Genomic DNA, 14,432 nt, shown 5'->3' with positions numbered 1-14,432 from the left:
GGCGCAGAGGGTTGGGAGAGGAGACGCGCGGAGAGAGGATAGGGTTGGGTTCGGGTGAGTGCTTTTTTTTTTCGTTCGTGCGGTAATTGATACACCGGTTCCTCCCCATTCGACCAAATCGGTCGAACGACCTCGTTCCGCATCTTCACGGTATATTCGTTCGTGGAGAATCAGTTGGTTCCGTTCCTCCTCTTCAACCGAACACAGGGATGGATACTGGGTGCGGAACCGTCCCGTTCCATTCCACCAAATTCCACAACCGAACACACCCTAGGAGTTCTACACATCGAGTCGACACACGTAGCTAGTCAGTTTGGTCGCGCTGCTGTTCTTTGGGAGCTCAATCAAAGCCCGCGCTGATAGGAGCGGGGAGTCGATCTACACTTATACGGACCGCGACCTGGTGCTGGAGCGTGGCGTGGCGGCATGTAGTCGGTTGGACTTGGACCTAGACCTAGAGAGTGAGGCAATTCCGAGCAAGGTGAGACGCGGCCCGCGGGTTGGCCGGGGCCCGGTGGGCGGTGGGCGGCGGTGCACAGTTAGACGCTGTAGAGGTGTTGTTGTTCGACATCAGATCGTGTCTCCGACAGAGTGACAGCCAAGGCCGACTTGCGACCGGCGGCGGCCGGGAGCACACAGCTCGTACATTTAGATACGCAAACTCAAAATCGGCAAAGATAGATACGTTTCTCGTGGGGAATTTTTTTTTGGCCAAATAGCAAGGGATGAGGCCATTATTTCTCGGTTTTGAGCAAAAATAGAGTAGTTTAATTTACTTACTTTCTTTCTTATATGTAGTTTATCTTAATTCTTGTAAGATGCCGTCTCCTGTGAACTAGAGAGAAACAAGGTTTATCTACGCCAGTATGTTGTCTTTTAGAAACTAAATTACTATTATGAAAGTATTGTACTAATATGTTGGATTTTTTCGATAAAGGGAATATATTAATATCAAGAAGATACCAATTACACCCAGCCTCTGCAACAACGCACCACCCTAATGGCACTACGGATGCACACAGCCAAAAAAAGGAAAAGAAAACTAAGAAACAAAAGTCCCGCTACAGTATCTCGAGCCTAACAACAACAATACATCCACCACCATGACAACACCTGAATTGCAATTACAGACTCTCCAAAGCCTTCAAGAAGGGAACAGTGCTCAAACACCGTCGTCGCCCGATCAAAGATCTTAGGTTTTCACCCTGAAGATAGTCCCCGCTCTCAAAACAATGCCTCCACCAAGGTCACTGCCAGGCACAACCGGGAAATAATGGCATAGATACGCAAACTCAAAATCGGCAAAGATAGATACGTTTCTCGTGGGGAATTTTTTTTGGCCAAATAGCGAGGGATGAGGCCATTATTTCCCGGTTTTGAGCAAAAATAGAGTAGTTTAATTTACTTACTCTCTTTCTTATGTATTATCTAAATTCTTGTAAGATGCCGTCTCCTCTGAACTAGAGATAAACAAGGTTTATCTAGGCCGGTATGTTGTCTTTTAGAAACTAAATTACAATTATGAAAGTATTGTACTAATATGTTGGATATCTGGAAGAAAATGATGCTCTGTACACCCAAACTGGAAATCCTGGCTCCGTCCATGTGTGTGACGATATTGTGGTGTGATGATGACACCGAGCAAGATCAACCTATCATCGCTGTTATAATCCCGTTCATCATGTTGATGAAATCAAAACACATAGTATACCAACATAGAACATTTACAGACGCAAAAGTTACTTCAGGCCATTTAAAAAAGTTTACTTCCTTCAATTTAAAATAATTGCTCATTTTTTTGATAATCAATACCACATATATTCATAACAATAAATAGTACATGGTAGAGATACACGAGCTGTCTCCAGCGATTACAAAATAAAATCTAAAAGATATTAGCAAATCTTCGAAGTTTTCAAGCTCTTTCTTCTTTCAAGACATAATCTTGTACTTTTCTGAACTCAAAATTAGATGTATTGGAGGAATTGTACTTTCTCTGAATTTGGGCTCGGTTTCGTCGTACACTCGTACTGAGACGCGCGGTGTTCAAAGCTCTTGCGGCGAGCGGCCGAGGCGAGGCCCAGCCCATTCTTCCTACTCGAGTGAAAGAAACGAAGGTTGAACGAACTACACTACACAGGTCAACTCTCTCTCTGTCTCGGCTCCTCTCCGGCACCGCCTGCCTGCCTCTCTCAACCTCCCCGGCCACCTCCCTCCTCCTCCTCCACTCTCCCACCTCGCCGGAGACGCCACCTCTATCCAGTGCCCGTCCCGGAATCTCTCCTGTCAGGCGACCGACGAGCTCTGTTACAGCGCCGCCCCCAATCATCACCTTCCTCCTCCAGATCCGGTGGTTGGGGAGCAGCGGCCCCAGCGACGACTCGACAAGGCGCAGCCGGCGGTGTGGAGAGGAACCGGTCTCCCCCACCCCTTCATCAAAGACCCCATCGAGCGAACAACTTCCTTCGGGAGGAGGCAGTTCCAGAGATGGCGGGAGTTAGCGCTGGGACGGGGGCCATGGGTTCTCTCATTGGCAAGCTCGCCGCCTTGCTCGGCGACGAGTACAAGCTTCTCACGGGGGTCCGCAAGCAGATCGAGTTCCTCGAGCGCGAGCTCAGCAGCATGCGAACCTTGCTCGACAAGCTGGCGGGCATGGGGGAGAGGCTCGACGGCGTGGCCAAGGACTGGAGAGGCAAAGTGCGCGACCTCAGCTACGACATAGAAGATTGCATCGACCGCTTCATGGACCGGCTTGGCGACGGAGACGCCAAGCCGAATTTCATGAAGAGGACCGCGCGCCGGCTCAGGACGCTGTGGGCGCGCCATGACATAGCCACCCAGATCAAGGAGCTCAAAGCTCGTGTCGTTGAGGAGAGCGAGCGTCGTAACAGGTACAGGCTTGATGAGAGCTTCTACGCTCCATCAACGAGGGTCGTGGAAATCGACCCGCGGATAACTGCGCTCCACGGGGAGGTTAGGGGTTTGGTGGCCATGGACAGCCCGACGAAGCATGTCACCGCTCTGTTGACGGATGACAAGGAAATGGAGCTGAAAGTGGTGGCGATCGTGGGATCCGGAGGGTTGGGGAAGACGACCCTGGCCATGGAGGTGTATCGCAGGATTGCAGGAGACTTTCACTGCCGAGCCTCTGTATCTGTGTCACGCACTCTCGACCTGGACAAGCTCTTGAAGGATATCCTGTCTCAAATCGACGAAGATGCTTATAGAAAATGCAAGTCAGAGTGTTGGGAAATAGAGCAACTAATCCGAAAAACCAAACTGATCTTGACTGGAAAGAGGTATGGAAATACAATGTTTAGTTTTGATTTATTCCACCGTACAAGTCTAACCAAGGAAAATTGAGTCAATGGCTCTAGTTATATTGAGAATCTTTAAAATGGCAATAGAGTTCAGGGGTGGAACTTAAACTTGTACAGTAGTTTAGCAGGATAAAGTAGACTTGTTTCTTTCTTCTATCAAAGAAAAGCCATCTAGTCACACGGTATGGTTCAGATGAGATCTTCTTTCCCTTGCCATGGGGATGCAGTGAGTTACTTCTTATAGTTTGGTTAATGCAAAAAAATATATAAATGGAAAATCAAGTAGAAACCATTTATGTATCTTTTTTTGTAAATATCAAATTAATTGATACACTACTGCAAGTCATCACAATTATAACAATGGTTAACAATGCACACTACTGAATGTAGGTACTTCATTGTTATTGATGACGTATGGAATGAACAAGATTGGAATTTGATCAAGGCAACATTTCCCGATAATAATAATGGCAGCAGAGTAATTGCTACTACACGCATTACCGGTGTAGCTAAACTGTGTTGTTCCAACTCCGGTGGTCAACCCTACCATATGCCACCTCTAGATGATTATGATTCTCGAAGATTGTTCTTTAAAAGAATTTTTTGCTCGGAGGATTCCTGTCCCGCTGATCTGGAAGAAGTTTCTGCTAGGATCTTAAAAAAATGCGGCGGTCTGCCACTAGCTATAATTACATTTGCAAGTTTGCTTGCCAATAAAACACATACCAAGGATGAATGGGAGAGACTGCAAGATTCCATTGGTACTGGTTCTTCTCTTGAAAATGATGGAAACTTGAAAGGAATGAAAGATATATTGTTGCTTAGTTACTGGGATCTTCCACACCACCTGAAGACTTGTTTATTGTACCTATGTATATATCCTGAGGACTACAAAATCAAGCGTAAAGAGTTGAAGTGGAAATGGATTGCTGAAGGATTCCTTGCTCCACAATGGGGGCATATGGATCAAGTAGCAGAGGATTGTTTCAACGAACTTGTTAATAGAAATCTGATCCAACCAGTTTTTAAGTACGATGGTTCTGTGAGAAGTTGCCGGGTCCATGATATGGTGTTTGACCTTATCATATCTTTATCAATTGAAGAGAACTTTGCCGCTGTTTTAAATGGACATGTCTGCAATTCATTTCCAAGGAAGATTCGCCGTCTGTCCATGCAATCTGGTGACAAAGAGTATAAAGGGGCAGCCCACGCAATTACAGAAACCAAGTTACATGTTCGCTCACTGACTATGTTCAGGCCAGGTAAGCAGATACCCCATCTGGTGGACTTCCATGTTTTGCGGGTGTTGGATCTCAAAAGTTGTGATTGGTTGGAAAACAAGCATGTAAGAAATATAGGAAGTTCACGTCAGCTGAGGTATTTAAGAATTGAGAGTCGTAAGATTACTGAGCTTCCTGGCGAAATTGGAAAGCTGCGACACTTGGAGACTCTTGATTTGAGACGTTGTTCTGCACTTCTAAGACTGCCATCAACGGTGGTGCAGTTGCTGAAATTGGTGCGTCTATTTGTCAGCTTTGATACAGTGCTGCCTGCAGTTGAGTTTGGAAGTATGGATGCCTTGGAGGAGGTGGACTTCTGGAATACGGACGACCCAATGAGATTTGCAGAAGAGCTTAGGCATCTAACAAAATTGAGAAAACTGCGACACCTTGGGCATCACATTGTGGATCCTATCGGAGATTTTGCAATGAGAGAAAAATTACTGGAACTTTTGGTGTCGTCTGTGAGTGAGTTGGCCAAATGCAACCTTAAATACCTTGTCACTGATGGTAAGGTTGGTCAGCGTCTGTTCCGGGACCTGTGCTGCACCTATCCGTACCTCCATGATCTTGCAATTCATCCACACATTGAAATGATTCCCAAGGGAATGACCTCCCTCAGAAATCTGGTGAAATTAGACATACTGGTTGAGGAATTTGATAAGGAGGGCCTGCATGTCCTTATGGACATGCGTTCTCTGTCCCATCTTCGGCTAGAGATAAGAGATGGGATGAAAGAAAATCTGACCATTGGTAATAACGGATTCAAGGTCCTGAAGGTGTTCCTCTTCAGATACAGGATAGGTTACCCTTTTAAAGTGGAGCCAGCAGATCTACTGCAACTAACATTTGCACCAGGTGCTGTGCCAGCACTCCAAAGGCTCGATCTTATGTTGAGCCCAATGGAGGTGACGTCCGATTTTTTCGCAAACCTAGGGTTCCAGCATTTTTCAGGCCTTGCACACCTCCGTGCTACACTTTGGTGTGACGGAGCAGCTCCAGGCAGGGTGGAGGCTCTGGAGTCTTCCATTGAAAAAGCAATCGACTTGTACCCCAGTTGTGAATTCCAGGTCGACAGATTCCTTGAAGATGGCATGTTTAAGGATGACAAGCAGTGGGAAGAGGCCGTCGCAGAAAGAAGAAAGGAGTTCGAAGAACACCGTCAGAAACTCGAAGAAAGCAGGGAGGAAGAAATGAGACTAGCCACCACGAACTAGCTGCCCTTCTCCTGTTTTTTTTTTCTTCAAAAGACATGGTTTTACTGCCACCACGAGAAACAATTATCTACATTATATCCTGCACTCGTCACTTTGAAGCAATAAGAACATGTTCTATATACACTGTGCTGAGTATTCTGTATCCATGTTAAACATCAGGGCGTTGATCCAAGGCATGCTTGTTGAGAGCTACAGGTACACGCTGGTTGCTGCAAGTCTGCAATGTTAACTCAACTGCCCAGCCACCAGCCAGGCAGCCACCAGCCACCAGCATTGAACCTGCAACCAGATTCTGTATGTATACCTGTAGATTTCTCAGCCGAATTTGTGAGTAGATGTGTTCAAGGTGCTTTGCTTGTAATATGAGCTGTTTCTTTCATAAATCTATTTGCGAGTCCCCCGTCGTGTCGAGTTGTTTGAGTAGAACAAACCGTAGATGTGTGTTAGCTTGCCACTGGAGAAGCTTGGGTTGTGTAACATCCCTGAATGTTATGTTTTGTGTGCATGATTTGAACAAAGCGAATTTAGCTATGTATCTTTCAGTAACAACTCCGCGTTCAGAGATGCTTCATTTGGAGTGTGCTATCATCTTGGTGTTTTTCATTATTTATGTACTGTGATACTTTGGTCATGTATGTATTAGCTAGGGCCGCAAGCGGCGCCACATGCGGGGCGGATTGGAGTCCGATTAGTACAATTTAAGTAGATGTGGAATGGGAGCCCGTAGTACAGTTTGCACTAATAATTAAGTTATGCGGGATCCTGCTTCTGCAACCTATATTAGCCCCTGCTAGCTTTTTTGCATAAAGGTCTGTAATCACATTCATTCAAGTCACTAGAGATCTAGAGCGCTGCAGGCATTCACAGTTGATCACATTCATTCAAGTCACTAGAGGTCTAATGAGAAAATTGTTGGCTTTTCTGTACCTACTACATCCTGCTTGATTTCAACCCAGGCAATTTTCAAAATATACAAAAATTCAGGGAGAGAGGATGGAGCTCTCGGGTGAAACAGGTCAGGCTTCCACGAGACTGTGTTGTTCCCTGGTAATCAACGTCAATGAGGGGGATTGCGGGGCGGAGCCTGAACATATCGCAAGAGAGGGCTCGTGGGTCTCACCTAAGGTACTTCAACATACAAAAACAACAAGCCTAATCCGCCTAGTAAGCTACTCCAACAAATATTTGAAGTAGCTTTAGAACCCAAATAATTTGATTTTGATATGCCAAAGTAGGTTCAAAACCTAAATATGCCGACGACAAGAAATAGGTAACAAAACATTCCTTTTATAAATGTTGATAGAGTACCCGGCCAACCAAGGCATCTCAAAGGGGCAAATCAATCTGGTTCATCCAATCACGTTGCAACAGTAGTTTCTCACTCCCGCTTTTCACCTGAACCGTTGGATGAGGTAATTACTTTTCACACTTCTTGCTCCTTCAAACGAGTCCATGACAGTTAGGCCCATATACTTGCGGGGACACTTGCGTCAGCGAGCGAACCAACTCCTCTGACTCGTGCACGTCCTTCTCGTCCGAGTTGCGCACGCCCGGCCCGGGTGAAAACCTAGATCGTGAAAATATCTGCTCCATTCTCCCGTCCCACGCCTCCTACTCCCGCCCCTCGACTCCGCCGCGTCGCCGCTGCCGCCAGTGGACGGCGCCCCGAGCCGCCGCCGTCGCGCCTCAGCAGCTCCTCTTGCCTTTGCATCGGGAGGAGCTGGGCCGACGACCTCGGCGGCGCCATGCGCTCGAGGGCGCCGCTGCGAAGAGTGCCAGGAGGCGCCGGTCGCCGCCAGTCGCGTTCGACGACGCCGTCGTGGGTACGGCCACCTATGTCCTCTTCCTTTTTCCTTCCTGCGGAGGAGCCTCGTTTTCCCTTGATTCTCCCCAATCCTGAGCAGAGGAGGCGGGTGATGTGCACAGACGTGGGGGACGGAGGAGGTGCAGGGACAACGGGGAGGAGAACCAGAATGACGAGGCGGGTGAAGGCCATGGTGATAGGTGGTGGCCGCACATCTCCCGCTGTCATCCTCTCTCCCTCTCATCTTGTATTCTCCTCTCTCATGTATTTGGGTCTCTCCCTCTCAGCAGATGTGACCATGGGTGGGGAGTAGGCCAGGAAGCAGGACAACGAAGGAGGGGCCGGCTCACTGGCTCAGCTTGCAGATTCGGCGCCGGCGTACTCCTCCACGAGTAAGGCCCTCCTCTTCCTCTAGATGCATCTTCCCTCTCTCAAATCCCTCTCACTTTCTCTCTCTCTGTCTATATGGGGATGTGGTGGTTGAGTTACAAAGACAGGCCATGAATTAAGTTTGCGGTTCCTCGTGAATTTGACCAGAAGTGGCAGCCTGTTGCAAAGTGGGAGAGGTATGCCTTAGAGGAAGGAGGCCAGGTGACCCGACCTCAACGGGAGGAGGAGGCTGTGCGGCAGGATTGAGGCCATGGGAAGCAAGCAGACCAGAAAAACGTCCCAAAACTATTGGTGAGTACCTACTTCCCCTTCGATTTCTCGATCCCGAGTTTCATCTGCTTTAATTTGTGTCTTGTTTCTAGGTCCGGCTGTTGCTGTTGTGGGTTTGTTACCACATCAACTTAGTTGCTTCCTCGTGCGAACTATAGAGCACCACCACGCTTCCCTCCCGTCAAGCACCACTAATGTAGCAAGGTACATCTCCCCATTTGCTCTACAGATTTGTGTTTTTGGTAAGGTGAAGATCAGTGGTTTGTACGCAGGGTAGAGTGGATGTTTCCAAAGAAAGCACATCAATAGTTGTAGTCGAGAGGATTGAGCTTTAATTGGTTGTAGTTGTTTTGACATTCGAATGGTCGCGTCATGCTGCTCTTTGCTAATCCACATTTGCAGTTGTTTATTTTACCACTTTCTACTTTTCATGTTGATTTACAGAACTGCAGCCAATGTCTTACAAGCGACTGATAATCTTATAAGAAGGGAACATGTGTTTCTAAATTCTGGATTCTCTGAATAATGATATGCAATGAACATTGCCTTGGTTTGCACCCTAATCTGTTTCGCAGCTAAGCAGGCTCAAAACAATTCATGGGTAGGATCCATATCTCAAAGGTACCTATTTTATCCTATACAAGTCTATTTTCGTGTTACACGTAAAGCTGCAAAGGTTTATTATTGGAAATTCTGAATGTGTCATTTCAGGGATCTTGGATCATGAAGCAGAGTGCGGGCAAGAAAGCTTGTTTTATTGGTCAAGCACTAGAAATCAATTATTTCCATAGAAGCAACTATCTGGAGGTACAAAATGGAATTAGGCTAATTGAATTTCTATCACACTGTTTGTTTGTCACAAAAATAAAACTATTTGCAGGCCTTCTTTCTGCATATTTATCCATGACAGACTGATTGAATTTCTATAGTACTTTTTTTTTTGTCATGGTTAATAGTTATACAACTTGGGTATTAATAAAAATGTACTACAAACATTTAAAATCGATGAGTTTTGTCTATGCAATTCAACACATTGCTTTGTTCAATTTCTTCTCTAATGTATGATATGATGATTTTATTCAGCTACTAATGTTCTCATGTATTTGCTAAATTCGTCTTGAAAATTTGATTGACTTACCAGTTTATGTTCCTGCTGGTTTATATATTAACTTTTGTTGTACTGCCGTTGTTGCATGCCTTAGTTATCTTCCATCTTTCCATACCTCTTCAGGTGTACCCTAATCTGTTCGCAGCTAAGCAGGCTCAAAACAATTCACGGGTAGGATTCCATATCTCAAAGGTACCTATTTTATCCTATACAAGTCTATTTTCGTGTTACACGTAAAGCTGCAACGGTTTATGATTGAAAATTATGAATGTGTCATTTCAGGGATCTTGGATCGTGAAGCAGAGTGCGGGCAAGAAAGCTTGTTTTATTGGTCAAGCACTAGAAATCAATTATTTCCATAGAAGCACCTATCTGGAGGTACAAAATGGAATTAGGCTGATTGAATTTCTATCACACTGTTTGCTTGTCACGAAAATAAAACTATTTGCAGGCCTTCTTTCTACATATTTATCCATTACAGGCTGATTGAATTTCTATTATACTATTTGTTTGTCATGGTTAATAGTTATACAACTTGGGTATTAATAAAAATGTACTGCAAACATTTGAAATCGATGAGTTTTGTCTATGCAATTGGTAATACCTTTCAAAATGTTGCTCTGTTGAATTTCTTCTCTGATGTATGATATGATGATTTTATTCAGCTACTAATGTTCTCATGGATTTGCTGAATTCGTCTTGAAAATTTGATTGACTTACCAGTTTATGTTCCTGCTGGTTTATATATTAACTTTTGTTGTACTGCCGCTGTTGCATGCCTTAGTTATCTGCCATCTTTCCATACCTCTTCGGGTGTGTTATTTTGTGCCAGTTTTCAGATCTATGCCTCGCTTGATAGGGTATAAAATCCTACGTATGGAATGCACAATTCTCACGTTCACTTAGCAGAGGTATCTTTGCTCTGTCTCCTCACTTGATAGGGTATACTGGTTTTTTTCCAGTCTTCGGTACTTGTGTTCCTTTCAGGGAATTCAGTACTTGTTGTTAACTAGGTTTGTTTGCTTATTCTACTGATTCTTTTGTTCAAAAAGAGGACTTTCTTCTTATTTTAGCCTTTCTGTTTCTATATTAAGGAACCATGTCTCCCACAGAAAATGATCTTTCACTTCTCTGCTTGTCATCATATTTCTTCATGCGAGATTGAGCTTGGGCAAAATTGTCCTTCAACCTTGACAGTAAAGCTTGCTTTTCTTGTAAGAACTTGCGAGAAATGCCAGCTGACAGGGTGGTCTGAAAATTTTATAGAAGCATTTGTATGTTCTCGAGCTTTTAGGAGTTGAGAGTTCAAGGGACAATGATAGAATTTTGTTATCTGCGATGCTCTTACGCTCTTTATTGATCTCTGCTGCTGAAGAATGATCCTTTGTTTCATTAGCTATCTTGATGTCTTCTTTTTGAGGGTATTGGTAGAGACTAGGGTTCTACCGGGTTTAGGGCGGAGGTTGTAAGGGTGGAAGTGAGGGCGGAGAGGTTGGGGAGCTCGGCGCCGGCGGCTGGGCGCCGTCGCGGAGGAAGAAGGAGGCGGCTAGGGTTGGTGCGGCGGGGGCTAGGGTTCTCCCGTCTCCCTTCAGGAGACGAGACAATGATACTGAATTATTGTCTGATTAATCTTGAAGGGATACAAGTGTTTATATAGGAGGACGGCCTCCTCGAAACCCTAATTTACTTGGGCTAAGCCCCTAATTTACTTGGGCTAAGCCCATAACTAGCCACTAGTGGGCTTCCTACGTGTATAGGTCAGACCGACCATAACATCTCTCCCCGCCTTCTCAAACAGCTCGTCCTCGAGCTGAACTTCTGGAAACTGCTGGCGGAGATCTTCAAGCTTCTCCCAAGTCGCCTCGTCCTCGGGCAGGCCGGTCCAATGCACCAAGACGTGCCAAACACCACGGCGCTGCTTGGCCTTCAACACGCGAGCCACACTCGCCGGGGCAGGCTCTAGACGCCCATCCGAAGTAGGTGGAAGAGCTGGTGGTGCAGAAGGAGGGTCGCCCCGGTAGGCCTTCAGGAGGCCGACGTTGAAGACGTCGTGGAGGCGCGAGCCTGCAGGCAACTCAAGGCGGTAGGCGAGCGTGCCGATGCGCTCCAGCACACGGAAAGGACCAGCGTAACGAGGTCCCAACTTGCGCCTGGAGCATGGGTCCAAGGACTGGGTCGTCCGGTGAAGAAGGCGTAGCCAGACCCAATCGCCCACCGCGAACTCCGCCTCGCGATGGTGTGCATCATAGTATTTCCTGGCCAGCTGCTGAGCCTGAAGAAGTCGCTGGCGCGCCTCAGCCGATATGTCTCGTCGCGGGTACGCAGCAGGTCATCCGTCGTCTCAGTACGGGCCGTGCCAGCCGTATAGGGAAGCATCGCCGGTGGTGGCCTCCCGTAGACCACCTCAAAGGGAGTAGCGTGCAGCGCGGAGTGGTAGGACGTGTTGTAGCAGTACTCGGCCCACGCCAGCCAGTCCACCCAAGCTCGTGGACGATCCCCGGTGATGCAGCGCGAGTACATGGCGATGATCTTGTTGACGACCTCGGACTGGCCGTCCGTCTCGAGGATGAAACGCCGTACTCATGCGGAGCTTCACGCCCGCCAACCCAAAAAGGTCCCTCCAGACGTGACCCGTGAACACAGGATCACGATCACTGACGATGGAGGATGGAAACCCGTGGAGGCGAACGATGCCGTCGAAGAAAGCGCGTGCCACGGACGCCGCCGTATAGGGATGGCCGAGGGCGATGAAGTGCGCGTACTTGGAGAAGCGGTCAACCACCGTGAGGATGACGGACTTGCCGCCAACCTTCGGCAGCCCCTCAATGAAGTCCATCGAGATGTCCGCCCACACCTGGGACGGCACGTCCAGTGGCTGTAGCAAGCTGCCGGACGGAGCGTCTCCGTCTTGTTCCGGCGGCATGTGACACACGCCCGCACCCGGTCTCGCACCAGGGCGCCATCCCTGGAATGTAAAAATCAGCGCGGAGACGGTGCAGGGGTCTTCTGGGCGCCCTCGTGACCTGCGAGAATGCGCCAAGGACAAGGCCTGGTGGCGCAGGTCTCCATGATCCCGGCACGAAGATGCGGCGGCCATGGAGGAGTAGTCCCTCGTCCGAGCGCCGGGCGCGGCCAGCTCGCCGTCGGCCAGGCGCTGGCGCAGCTGCTGCGCATCCGCAGCCGTGGCAGTAGCGCGGCGAACCTCGTCGATGAAGGCGAAAGATGGCCCGGAGTGGATGCAGAGGGCTGCACCGACTGTGGGTGCGTCCGCAGCATCGTCAACGTCTCGGCGGGACAGGGCGTCGGCGACTGTGTTGAGGCGGCCGGGGCGGTACTCGACGGTGAAGTCGAAGCCGAAGAGCTTGCTGATCCACTGGTGTTGCGGCACGGTGGAAAGGCGCTGATCCAGCAAGAACTTCAGGCTGTAGTGGTCCGTGCGCACACGGAATGTCCGGCCCCAAAGATACGCCCGCCAGTGGCGCACTGCCTGGACCAGCCCGATCAGCTCGCGCTCATATGCGGCGAGCTTGTGGTGGCGCGCGGCGAAGGGGCGACTGAAGAAGGCGAGTGGACCCTCGCCCTGGTGAAGGACGGCGCCGAAGCCGATGCCGGAGGCGTCGCAGTCCACCACGAACGGCTCGTCGAAGTCCGGCATCTGAAGAACGGGACCCGTCGTGAGTGCCCGCTGCAGGGCGGCGAAGGCCGTGGCCGCCTCCTCATCCCAGGAGAAAGCGTCGCGGCGAAGCAGGCGCGTGAGGGGTGCGGCGATGAGACCAAAGTCCTGGATGTAGCGCTGGTAGTATCCGGCGAGGCCCAAAAATCCGCGAAGAGCTCGTGGCGACTGGGGCGTTGGCCAGGCGGCGACGGCAGCGACCTTGTCCGCGTCCATCGCGACACCGTCGGCGGAGATGACGTGGCCCAAGTATGCGACGGAGGTCGTGCCAAACGAGCACTTCGAGCGCTTGAGGTGAAGACGATGCGCTCGAAGCTCGTTGAAGATGATGGCCACGTGCTGCAGGTGCTCCGCCCAGGATGCGCTGTAGATCAAAATATCATCAAAGAAAACAAGCACAAAGCGGCGTAAGTAGGGGCTGAGCACGTCGTTCATCAGAGCCTGGAAGGTCGCCGGCGCATTGGAGAGGCCGAACGGCATCACCAAAAACTCGTAGTGGCCATGGTGAGTGCGGAATGCCGTCTTGGCGATGTCGTCCGGGTGCATGCGCACCTGATGATAGCCCGAGCGCAAGTCGAGCTTGGTGAAAAAGCGTGCGCCATGCAGCTCATCCAGGAGCTCATCCACGACGGGGATGGGGAACTTGTCCTTGGACGTGACGGTGTTGAGGGCGCGGAAGTCGATGCAGAAACGCCACGTGCCGTCGGTCTTGCGCACCAGGAGCACGGGGGCGCAGAATGGTGACGTCGAGATCCGTATGATGCCCTGTGCTAGCATGACCGCCACCTGGCGCTCGAGCTCGTCCTTCTGCAGCTGGGGGTACCGGTACGGCCGCACAGCTACGGGTGCCGTGTTCGGCAGCAGGTGGATGCGGTGGTCACAGGGTCGCGAGGGAGGGAGGCCCTGCGGCTCGTCGAAGAGGTCGCCGTGCTGCTGCAGTAGGGCGGCCAGGAGCGGATGCGCCTCGTCTAGCGCGGCGGCCATCAGGTGTAGCTGCGGGGATGTGCCAGTGCTGCCCACGCCCGTCCAGTGAACACGGCGGCCGCCCTCGCGCCAGAAGATGAGGGACAGCACGTCGAGGTCCCACAGGATGGGGCCTAAGGTGCTCAGGAAGTCGAGGCCGAGGATGAAGTCGTAGCAGCCCAAGTCGATGCCGACGCAGTCGATGGAGAACGGCTCGTCGCCTACGAGCACGGGAACCTGTCGCGCCACGCCCTGGCACGTAAGACGATCCCCGTTGGCGATGGTGACGCTGTACTTCTCCGATCCCGCCGGCTGGAGAGCGAGGCGGCGCATGGCGGTGTTGGACAGGAAGTTGTGCGTGGAGCCCGTGTCCACCAGCGCAGTGAGATGCTCCCCCTTGATCATCA

At 49.6% G+C, this 14,432-nt stretch overlaps 1 protein-coding gene across 1 annotated transcript; it reads left to right on the top strand.

The window, feature by feature from the left end:
- The first annotated feature begins 2,181 nt into the window (after window positions 1–2,181).
- Window positions 2,182–5,940, top strand: LOC127301120 (disease resistance protein RGA5). The gene is made up of 2 exons (XM_051331334.2): window positions 2,182–3,299; window positions 3,711–5,940. Exons 1-2 carry the CDS (start codon window positions 2,488–2,490, stop codon window positions 5,815–5,817), a joined length of 2,919 nt encoding a protein of 972 aa, XP_051187294.1. The 5' UTR covers window positions 2,182–2,487; the 3' UTR covers window positions 5,818–5,940.
- Window positions 5,941–14,432: the final 8,492 nt, after the last annotated feature.

The sequence above is a fragment of the Lolium perenne genome, chromosome 5, assembly GCF_019359855.2.
Source record: "Lolium perenne isolate Kyuss_39 chromosome 5, Kyuss_2.0, whole genome shotgun sequence".
Lineage (NCBI taxonomy): Eukaryota > Viridiplantae > Streptophyta > Magnoliopsida > Poales > Poaceae > Lolium > Lolium perenne.
This window is presented reverse-complemented; position numbering and strand designations above follow the sequence as displayed.